The sequence below is a fragment of the Thamnophis sirtalis genome, unplaced genomic scaffold (genome assembly GCF_051295495.1).
Source record: "Thamnophis sirtalis isolate CommonGarterSnake01/CBP01778 unplaced genomic scaffold, rThaSir2_p1.2 scaffold_9, whole genome shotgun sequence".
Lineage (NCBI taxonomy): Eukaryota > Metazoa > Chordata > Lepidosauria > Squamata > Natricidae > Thamnophis > Thamnophis sirtalis.
This window is the reverse complement of record NW_028261389.1, coordinates 3,561,808-3,573,581: the sequence shown is the minus strand read 5'-3', so window position 1 is coordinate 3,573,581 and position 11,774 is coordinate 3,561,808. Positions and strand designations below refer to the sequence as shown.

The window sequence follows — 11,774 nt, the reverse complement described above, 5'->3', positions numbered from 1 at the left end:
ATGATGGCCGTGTGAGGTGTTTTACTTTAATGCCTAACGGAAGATAGCCGTGGGAATGTGTGTTTATTCAGCTCTCAGGGCAGTTGATAAAGGAAACATCTTCACACTTGTGTATTGGCTAGAATCTGCATTCTAACAAAGAGGAGGAGGTCACTATTACTTTAATTCTACTTGCATTGCCTAAAGAGATTCAGATGTTGCTTTGCATTCTTCCATTCTTCTTAATTAAAGATTCCTTTTGAAATAATCCCTTTCAAGAGTCTTCACTTTCTTTCTTTTTTTAATGAGAATTTTGGAAAAAAAAACTTTTACAAATATTTACTTTCCACCCCACCCCCCACCCCCGACTTCCAAGAACCAATACAGGGTATAAATCTTTAACAAAAACATTCTAAAATAAACTTTAAAAAAAAGTTAATATCTTTCATTTGAGCTTTAACTCCTCTTTGCTTAGGCTAACTCTAAACAGATTATATCATTCCTTGTTTCTTCAGTCAAAACTATCTGGAATTTCTTAGTCCCATATTTATTTTGAGTATAGTCAATCCATCTTCTCCACTCCAGTTTATATCACTCATTTGAGTGGTCCTTGAGATATGCTGATATTTTAGCCATCTCTGCTAGGTTTGTTACTTTTAATGTCCATTCTTGAATAGTAGGCAAATCTTCCTTCTTCCAGTATTGCGCTACCAGCAGTCTAGCTGCGGTTGTTAAATGCAAAATCAGGTTAATCTCTACAACTGTACAATCAGTAATTATACCTAACAGAAATAACTGAGGGGTAAACTTTATCCTTTTTTTAAGAACGTTTTGCATAATCCACCATATTTTTTAAAAAGAGCCGAGGTGGCACAGTGGTTAGTGTGCAGTACTGCAGGCCACTTCAGCTGACTGCTAACTGCAGTTCGGCGGTTCAAATCTCATTGGCTCAGGGTTGACTTCCATCCTTCCGAGGTGGGTGAAATGAGGACCCGGATTGTTGTTGGGGGCAATATGCCGACTCTGTAAACCGCTTAGAGAGGGCTGAAAGCCCTATGAAGCGGTATACAAGTCTAACTGCTATTGCTATTGCTAAGTCTACCATATATGAAAGTAAGTAGCATCAGCACAATCACATCTCCAGCATTTAGGTTGTAAATTCGGATACATAGAGGCCAGTTTTCTAGGATCTAGAATGCCATCTATAAAACATCTTATAAAAGTTTTCTCTCAAATTTGGGGCTTGTGTAAACTTTACATTTCTTACCCAGATCTTTTCACTTTTCACTTCACTTTCTTAAGTGAGGAGAGGAGCCGAGGTCATCTGTAGCAGGAGAGAATTCTGGCTGGTTTGCAACTGGAGGCAACGCCCTGATGTCTCTCTCTTTCTCTCGGTCTTCTCAGCTTCTCCTGCCCAAGATGCTCACGGCAAAACCGATCTCCCACCGGTGTCGGAACAGATCCTGCAGACCCTCACCGATTTGGCTCGATCTTTCCAGGAGATGGCAGATTCCTGCTTGCTCGTTTTACACCTGGAAGTCAGGTGAGACATGCAGATGGTTTGTTCATTGGTTCATTCATTTAGTTTTTATAAATAACCCAAATGGCAAACATGCTTAATGTCAGAGCAACAGCCCCACGAGATGGGTTGGCTTGAGAGAGAAGGATTGGCCCAAAGTCACCCAGCAGGTTTTCATACCTTAGGCAGGTCACACTGTCTCCTGGTGATTGGCCCAAAGTCACCCAGCAGGCTCTCATACCTTAGGCAGGTCTAGAACTCACTGTCTCCTGGCGATTGGCCCAAAGTGGAACTAGAACTCACCGTCTCCTGGTGATTGGCCCAAAGTCACCCAGCAGGCTCTCATACCTTAAGCAGGTCTAGAACTCACTGTCTCCTGGCGATTGGCCCAAAGTGGAACTAGAACTCACCGTCTCCTGGTGATTGGCCCAAAGTCACCCAGCAGGCTCTCATACCTTAGGCAGGTCTAGAACTCACTGTCTCCTGGCGATTGGCCCAAAGTGGAACTAGAACTCACCGTCTCCTGGTGATTGGCCCAAAGTCACCCAGCAGGCTCTCATACCTTAGGCAGGTCTAGAACTCACTGTCTCCTGGCGATTGGCCCAAAGTGGAACTAGAACTCACCGTCTCCTGGTGATGGGCCCAAAGTCACCCAGCAGGCTCTCATACCTTAGACAGGTCTAGAACTCACTGTCTCCTGGCGATTGGCCCAAAGTGGAACTAGAACTCACCGTCTCCTGGTGATGGGCCCAAAGTCACCCAGCCGTCTTTCAGGCCTAAGGTGGGACTAGAACTCACCATCTCTGGGTTTCTTGCTTTGTGCTGGGTAGGTGTGTCTAAATCTTAAGTGTTTCTGAATACCCCCAAGATCCACAGGTTCCTGGGGGAAGAAATCCTTGGGATTTATAAAGCAGCATATAGAGCAATTACGCAGAAAATTAGCATGTAAAAACATTTCGTATACATTATTTCTTCTTCTCCCTGTCAGGTAGGTCTGTGTAATTATACCCGTAGTGCAGATAGAGTAGGAAGGGCTGAGAGTTAAGAGCCGTAGATTTTCCAAGCTGGTGATGGCAGATGTGTGAGATTTTAATCACTCCTCATCTTGATTTAAGATTGCAAGATGCAATTAAAAACACAGACACCCGAGTCTTAACCAGGTTGATGAGAGTCTTCGCTAACTTCCAACTTTCTAGAATTTGCATCGGGCACGAAACCGAAAGTTGATGCGTCTGTACATTGTATGAACCGAGAACCTTCGTTCGCTTGTAATCAAGTTCTCTGGGTGTGGCATACATGTAGTTATTCACACAGTTTAGCACCTTTATAGACTCGAGACCAGTGTCTCTCAACGTTGGCAAGTTGTGAAGACTTTTCACTCAAAATATTTCCCTACACCAGGAGTCGGCAACCTGCGGCTCTGGAGCCGCATGTGGCTCTTTCATCCCTCTGCTGCGGCTCCCTGTCACCTGTCGGCATCACAATTGATAGGGTTTTCGGTTAGGACAGGTAGAGGAAAAAGGATGCCGTGCTAGGAGGAGACTCTATGGTGGGGGAAGTGGACTTCCGGTCAGCAGAGGAAAAAGGACGCCGTGCTAGGAGGAGACTCTATGGTGGGGGAACCGGACTTCCGGTCAGCTCCAGAATTGAACGGAGGGTTTCCGGTTAGGACCTTTGTGGCTCTTTGAGTGTTTAAGGTTGCCGATCCCTGCCCTACACCAATATCCTGGCTGGGGAATTCTGGGAGTTGAAGTCCATACATCTTCAAAGTTAAGAAACATTGGACTAGATGACCTCTCAACTCTCTTTTACCAATAAAGGAGTATCTTTGTTGTTCAGGCTTGACCTGTGAGGTCCTCGATGCTCTCTGAGCTTGGTGGTTTTCTTGGAGACATTTCAATACGCAGCTAGGTAACATCATCAGTGCTAGAAGAGAAGTGGGGTTTGCTTTCATTTTATATACATCTGTTGGTGGGAGCGATCTTGATGGTTTCTTGATTAGGCTGTTGTTTATTGTTGGATTGTTTTTCTGAGTTGGTAATTCTCCTGGATTGGGCTGTTGATTATGGCTTGTTGGTCGATCTGCTGTTAACTTTGAGGTTGCTCTCTGCTCATATGGCTATTGATTGCTGGCAAGGATGTTTTGATCTTTTTGTTTCCTTCTGGAGCTTTTTGCTCTTTTAAATGGTGTGTAGACATTGTTTATCCCTGTGTGCCTGTTGATGGCCAACTGATACCAGGCTTCTAGAAATTCCCTAGTGTTTTTGGACTTGGCTTCATCTAGGATGCTCACAGTTTCCCAGTTGAAACTATGGTGGAATCTGTCCATGTGTTGTGCAATTAAGCAGTTTTCATCATGTCTTCTGATTGCTAATTGGTGTTCGCGGATGTGTAGTCTTCGGTCTGATTGTTCTACATAGCGGGAGCATCTGCCTTGCTTCCAAGAAATCTAGAAACCCATGAAGTTATCAGAGACACGACGATGGTTAGTACCCTTGCAGTTTTTTTATGTCATTCTATATCAGGGATGGCGAAACTTTTGGGCACCAAGTGCCAAAAGGTTCTCACGGAAATGTCGTGCTCCCTCCAGAGAAGCCAAACTTCCAGGGTTCTAGTGCACATGCGCACCCAAGGATCAGCTGGCTGGCAGACATGCGCAAGCCAGTTTTCGGCACTGCCACGCGCCCGAAGGACAGCTGATCGTCGCACGCATATGTGCCAGAAACCCAGGAGAGAAACAGACAAGGCTGTGCGTGCCAGGCAATATGGCTTCACATGTCACTTTGGGCATGCGTGCCATAGGCTCTCCATCCTGGTTCTATATGAACTTCAAACATGTGATCGTAAAGTTATCGTTTCTGTTTCTGCACTGTCTCCTTGACCAGTCAGTTTTCTTAAATGAAAGGTTAGTAATTTGGTAGCAGCCACAGTTCACCTATAATGGCTTCCAAGATACATTTTGCGAAATCTGGCTTCCTGCTGTGCAATCAGCAATATTTTTGGAAAACCTTAATGCCGGAGTAGAGTTAAGGTTTAACACAAACATTTCAGAAGGAAGGAAGTAGAGAAGGGAGGGGGGGGGAGAGAAAGGAAGAGAGGAGATGAGATGAGAGGAAGAGAAGGGGAGGAAGATAGAGAGGAGGAGAGAGGAAGATGGAAGGGAGAAGGAGAGAAAGAGAGAAGGAGAGAGGGTAGGAAGGGGAAGAGGAAGAGAGGAGGAGGGGAGAGGTAAGGGAAGAAGGAAGGGAAAGGAGAGAGGAAGGAAGGAAGTAGAGAAGGGAGGGAGGAAGAGAAAGGAAGAGAGGAGAGGAAGAGAAGGGAAGGAAGATAGAGAAGATGATGGAAGGAAGAAGGAGAGAAAGAGAGAAGGAGAGAGAGTAGGAAGGGGAAGAGGAAGAGTAGGAGTAGGGGAGAGGGAAGGGAAGAAGGAAGGAAAAGGAGAGAGGAAGGAAGGAAGTAGAGAAGGGAGGGAGGAAGAGAAAGGAAGAGAGGAGAGGAAGAGAAGGGAAGGAAGATAGAGAGGAAGATGGAAGGAAGAAGGAGAGAAGGAGAGAGAGTAGGAAGGGGAAGAGGAAGAGTAGGAGTAGGGGAGAGGGAAGGGAAGAAGAATGGGGAAGGAGAGGAGGAAGGAAGGAAGTAGAGAAGGGAGGGAGGGAGAAAAGAAAGGGAGAAGAAGGTGGTGTCAAAACAGGCGGAAGGGATGGTAAACAAAGCAACCCAAATGGAATTTTATAATTCTATAAATGGAATGACAAATGTAGAAGAACCATGAATGTAAAAAAAGAATAATGTATACCTACAATTGTATATAGAGAACATTTCAGTGCGAAGGAGCGGAGACTCAGAAGGGGCAACCCGAAACCTTTGAGAATGGCCATCTGTTTTATGACTGCCCTGACTTCTAACTGTATATGCAGGGCTCAGTGACAGCCGTACGTTGAGGACTACTGCAAGCAGCATTATAGCAAATAACACTGGGCAGTTGTGGCAACTGGGTGTGAATCAGGAACGTCTCAGTGTGACTATCGTGTGTATAATTGGTATTAAAAAAATAAAGCAAAAACCTTGAATTAAAAAAAACAACAACCACCCCCCCGGATTGAAGAGCCGAGGTGGCGCAGTGGTTAGAGTGCAGCACTGCAGGCTACTTCAGCTGACTGTTATCTGCAGTTCAGCAGTTCTAATCTCACCAGCTCAAGCTTAACTCAGCCTTCCATCTTTCCGAGGTGGGTAAAATGAGGACCCGGATTGTTGTTGGGGGCAATATGCTGACTCTGTAAACCACTTAGAGAGGGCTGAAAGCCCTATGAAGCGGTATATAAGTCTAACTGCTGTTCCTATTGCTATTGCTATTCACAGGGTCCATTGCTTCCACTACCTGATCCCTCTGGCTAAGCAGGGCAACTACGCCATTGTGGCCAATGTGGAGAGCATGGATTATGACCCCCTGGTGGTGCGGCTCAACAAGGACATCAGCGCCGTGGAAGAAGCCATGAATGCCAGCTTGCAACAGCACAAGTTCCAGTACATCTTCGAAGGTGGGTTGCTTGCCAGGGAGCTGAAGTGGGCAAAGGGGTCTTTCTCCTCCTAGAAACAGAGAAAAATAATCATTAAAAAAGGAACCAATGTACCTCGATTCTGTCCTTTGAGTGTACAGGTAGTCCTCGACTCACGACCACAATTCCTGTTGCTAAGCGAGACATTAATTAATTGAGTTTTGTCCCATTTTAAGACCTTCCTTACCACGGTTGTTAAGTGAATCACTGCAGTGGTTCAGTTACTCCCCCGGTTATTAAGTGGATCTAGCTTCCATTGGCTCGGCTCCGCTAGAAGGTCACAAATCACACAACCTTGGGAGATGTAACCGTCAATTTTTGGAATCAATGGTGGTGTACGCTGAGGGCTGGCTGTATGGGTCCCGTGACCATGGGGGTGCTTCAATGGTCGTAAGGGTGAGGAGTGGCCATAAGTCACTTTTTTCAGGGCCATTGTAGCTTCGAACAGTCGCTAAGCGAATGGTTGTAAGTCGAGGACTACCCATGTCATAATTTAAGAGTTATAGAACTGCAACATTTGAGTGGCCTAGAGGTGGAGCTCTTGCTTCATAATCAGGAGGTTGTGAATTCTATCCTAGGTAGAGGCAGATATTTCTCTCTCTGGGCACAATGAGAATATGTCCGCTGAACAAAACTCCTCATTAGCAACAGGAATGGCATCCGGCCAGTAAAAAACTCAGCTCTGTTAGGTAAGCTTCCCGTTGGGAGAGCGAGTGCGTTCAGAGAAATGTCGTGAGAGTTGTGTTGGAGAACACACAAACCAGCATACAGAGACACTGCAGTTTAAATAGGCTTTTACGTTCGTGAAAATAGAGGTATCAGAGTCCATCAAACAGTCCAAGTCATACACGGATAAGACAGTCAATCATCAATGTCTTTCAGTTAAGGGATAATCCAAATAACATAGTCCAGTATCATATAATCAGTTCAGAACTCAAAGTTTGCTAGCAGTTGCAAAACTTACAATAGCTCACGGCACTTTCTAATAGCCAGCTTCCAAAACACTCAGATCAGATCAGCCCAGCATCTAACGAAACAGAGAGCTAACAGTCATTCTGGCTCCCTCTTATGGCCGATTGAGGAAATAGCAACCAATCACATTTTACAGTATGCTTTAAAGAAACAGGTACAGCATTGTTACATGATTTATATATTGCCAACCCAACCGTTCGAATTATATTCCTAACGAGCTCCATCCAGTCCACTCTGCGAGGGATTACGGGAGCATTAAATGACAAAGATGGAATTGCAACCATTTCTTCCTCCTGACCTGAAATTTCTCTCTCTGGTCCAGGTTTGGGTCATTTAATTTCCTGCATTCTCATCAACGGGGCTCAGTACTTCAAGCGCATCAGTGAGTCCGGCATTAAGAAGATGTGCCGAAACATCTTCATCCTTCAGCAGAACCTGACTAACATCACCATGTCCCGAGAGGCTGATCTGGACTTTGCAAGGTGGGAGGAAGGAGGGTGGGGTTGGGGGCTTCGGGGCAAACATCTGGGTGGGATATGGGCAGTTCTAAACGTCCGATCTGAGTGGAGCCCCACATTTTCCTGTCTTAAGCGAGGCAGTTGAGTTCTGCCCCATTTTATGACTGTTTTTGGTCCACAGTTGTTAAGCGAATGGCTGCCGTCGTTAAGTGACTCGTTAAGCGCATCTGGCTTCCCCCATTGACTTTGCTTGTCAAGAATCTGCAGGGAAGACTACAAACGGTGATCATGTGACCTGTTGTAAATACATACCATTGGCCAAGTGCCCGAATTTCCCAGGGAGGACTAGAACTCACGGGCTCCTAGTAATTGGCCCAAAGTCAATCAGCTGGCTTTCATGCCTAAGGCAGGACTAGAACTCACCATCTCCTGGTGATCAGATTAAAGTCATCCAGCTGGCTTTCATGCCTAAAGCAGGACTAGAATTCACAATCTCCTCGTGATTGGCCCAGGGTCACCCTAACGACTTTCATGTCTAGAACTCACAGTCCCCTGATGATTGGCTCAAAGTCACCCAGTTGGCTTTCATGTCTAAGGCAGGACTAGAACTCATTGTCTCCTGGTGATTGGACTAAAGTCACCCTGTCAGCTTTCATGCCTAAGGCAGGACTAGAACTCACCGTCTCCTGGTGATCAGACTAAAGTCACCCAGTCAGCTTTCATGACTAAGGCAGGACTAGAACTCACCGTCTCCTGGTGATCAGACTAAAGTCACCCAGTCAACTTTCATGACTAAGGCAGGACTAGAACTCACTGTCTCCTGGTGATCGGACTAAAGTCACCCAGTCAGCTTTCATGCCTAAGGCAGGACTAGAACTCACCGTCTCCTGGTGATCAGACTAAAGTCACCCAGCTGGCTTTCATGCCTAAGGCAGGACTAGAACTCACCGTCTCCTGGTGATCAGACTAAAGTCACCCAGCTGGCTTTCATGCCTAAGGCAGGACTAGAACTCACCGTCTCCTGGTGATCAGACTAAAGTCACCCAGCTGGCTTTCATGCCTAAGGCAGGACTAGAACTCACCGTCTCCTGGTGATCAGACTAAAGTCACCCAGCTGGCTTTCATGCCTAAGGCAGGACTAGAACTCACCGTCTCCTGGTGATCGTACTAAAGTCACCCAGCTGGCTTTCATGCCTAAGGCAGGACTAGAACTCACTGTCTCCTGGTGATCGGACTAAAGTCACCCTGTCAGCTTTCATGCCTAAGGCAGGATTAGAATTCACTGTCTCCTGGTGATTGGCTGCCTTAGCTGCCCTTACTTGAGCCATCCGGATGGTCAAATAGGAAGCGACGGCTTGCAGGCCACTCCGATGCCCTTTTCTCCGGCTGATGCTGATGGAGGGGGAAACCTCCACCCCCACCAGGTCCCTAACCAGCAAACAGGGGGGGTTGCTTAATGCTGCAAATCCTACCCCGGCAGGCTGGGGCTGGGGGCGGGTCAAAACTCGGTTTAGTCTATTTATCCCGACCTAATTCTGGAGTCATTTGGCACGGTCCAAAGATTGGCGGCGGGGTTAATGGAATCCAGCGTTAAGATGTGCATTGATTTTGCAAACAGATACACGATGCGCCAGCCCTTTTCTCCTTTCCGGCTGATTGTCTCTTTAATCTTGACATTAGTTGTTTCAGGAGTGGACAGCTGAATAAATGAAATATTCATAAGCGTATTTCGAGAGCGGTTTGTGTGTGTGTGTGTGTGTGTGTGTGTGTCTGTGTGTGTGTGTGTATACGGTCAAGGACCCAAATCCGTCTGGACCCCCCACACACACAAAAAAAGCTTTTATGCTTCGTTGCACCCACCCTACGCCCCCATCCCACCTGCCGAGAAAGGGATACTCCCATAATCCTGTGTCTCCCTTCCCCCCTTTCTCCCTTTTTCCTCCCCACCCTCCCCAAATTAGATGGGTGAAGAACAGAGCCCACTCACAACTTCAATTATTGGGACCCTGGTATGGGGAATAATCTTGTTATCGACTCAGGCCTAGTCCTGCCAACATCGACAACGCCGGGAAATTGCACAGCCGCAATGCAGCACAGGGACCTCCGTGGCCAATTCTCCTCGGGATAGCGTCCTCAAACCCGATCCTTTCCTTTCGGAATGATTTTCTTTCTTCCTTTCTCTTTCTTTCTTTCTCTCTCTCCCTCTCTCTCTCTCTCTCTCTCTCTCTTTCTCCCTCTCCCTCTCCCCCGCTATCCCCCCAATTGTTAACTAAATTAGGCCAGATATTGTTGGTGGGCATCGACACACTGGAGGACTATATATATATATTGCAACACAAATGTAACAAGGCAACATAAAAAAATTGCTTTCTGCCTGGGTGGCTCCTGGAGTGAGCCGATAGACAGAAAAGGGAAGCAGTATGCTCCCTCTCATATTTGGGCATACCAGGGGTTGTGACACAATACACACACACACACACACACACACACAGTGTGTGTGTGTGTGTGTGTGTGTGTGTGTGTGTGTGTGTGTGTGTGTGTATGATAAAGCTGATAAAGGAGGAGTGGTTAACACAACTGCCTAATATGTAATACAGCACAGGTTCGAATCCCAGTAAGGGTATGGCTAGCTGATGAGAGCTAAACAGCTTGAAATAGATCTATTCTAGTCTCCCTTTATTTATTTATCAGCACAATTGCAACACACACACACACACACACACACACACACACACACACACAAAATTTATATGCCCCCCAGTAAAGAGACTGCAGGTGGCTTATGGACAGTGGTGGGATTCAAATAATTTAACAACCAGTTCTCTGGCCTAATGACCAGCTGGATGGGCGTGGCCATGGTCGGTGTGGCCAGGGTGACAGGCAGCACTCGGCCCCCTGCAGCCCCCTGGCACCAAAAACGCATCCCGGGGAGGCTACCTCGCACATGCGCGCCCTGTTTTGAGCCTAGTAGGCCTCCCTGCAGCCTCCTGGGAGTAAAAATGGGGTGTGTGGGGACTCCTGGGAGGGGCAGTGCAGGAAGGGTCGGGGCCAGCCAGAAATTTAACAATCGGTTCGTTCGAACCGGCTGAATCCCACCACTGCTTACGGATCATAGAAAGATAAAGAGGAAAACATTTCTAAATGGTGCGAATTAAAACATTTCAAAAGCAAAGTTAGGTCGTCCATGTACCCAGATGGGCTAAGCTGGTTGACTCTTGACATGGGCATCTCCGCTTCCTCCTGCTCCATCTTTTGAGCTCTTCTGCCAAATGTTTTTTTTAAATCTTTGTTTAAAAACAATTGAAACTTTATTTTAATACAAGGTTAGTGGGGGAAACACTGTACCCTTAAAAGAAAACCACAGCTGATTAACAAAACAAATGCAAAAAGGGAGGTATAAACAAATGATAGATAGATAGATAGATAGATAGATAGATAGATAGATAGATAGATAGATAGATAGATAGATAGATAGATAGATGATAGATAGATAGATAGATAGATAGATAGATAGATAGATACATAGATACATAGATACATAGATAGATGATAGATAGATAGATAGATAGATACATAGATACATAGATACATAGATACATAGATACATAGATAGATGATAGATAGATAGATGATAGATAGATAGATAGATAGATAGATAGATAGATAGATAGATAGATAGATAGATGATAGATAGATGATAGATAGATAGATAGATAGATAGATAGATAGATAGATAGATAGATAGATAGATAGATAGATACATAGATACATAGATACATAGATACATAGATACATAGATACATAGATAGATGATAGATAGATACATAGATACATAGATAGATGATAGATAGATAGATGATAGATAGATAGATAGATAGATAGATAGATAGATAGATGATAGATAGATAGATAGATAGATAGATAGATAGATAGATACATAGATACATAGATAGATGATAGATAGATAGATGATAGATAGATAGATAGATAGATAGATAGATAGATAGATAGATAGATAGATACATAGATACATAGATACATAGATACATAGATACATAGATACATAGATACATAGATACATAGATAGATGATAGATAGATACATAGATACATAGATAGATGATAGATAGATAGATGATAGATAGATAGATAGATAGATAGATAGATAGATAGACGATAGATAGATACATAGATACATAGATACATAGATACATAGATAGATGATAGATAGATACATAGATACATAGATAGATGATAGATAGATAGATGATAGATAGATACATAGATACAT

At 44.9% G+C, this 11,774-nt stretch overlaps 1 protein-coding gene across 1 annotated transcript in view; it reads left to right on the top strand.

The window, feature by feature from the left end:
* The window catches only part of EXOC4 (exocyst complex component 4), a gene marked incomplete in the record, with an annotated part of 301,972 nt that overhangs the window by 267,492 nt on the left and 22,706 nt on the right, over window positions 1–11,774 (top strand). The window contains 3 exon segments of the mRNA XM_087722678.1: window positions 1,384–1,522; window positions 5,858–6,036; window positions 7,349–7,508. Coding sequence (XP_087578804.1) covers window positions 1,384–1,522; window positions 5,858–6,036; window positions 7,349–7,508 — 478 coding nt within the window.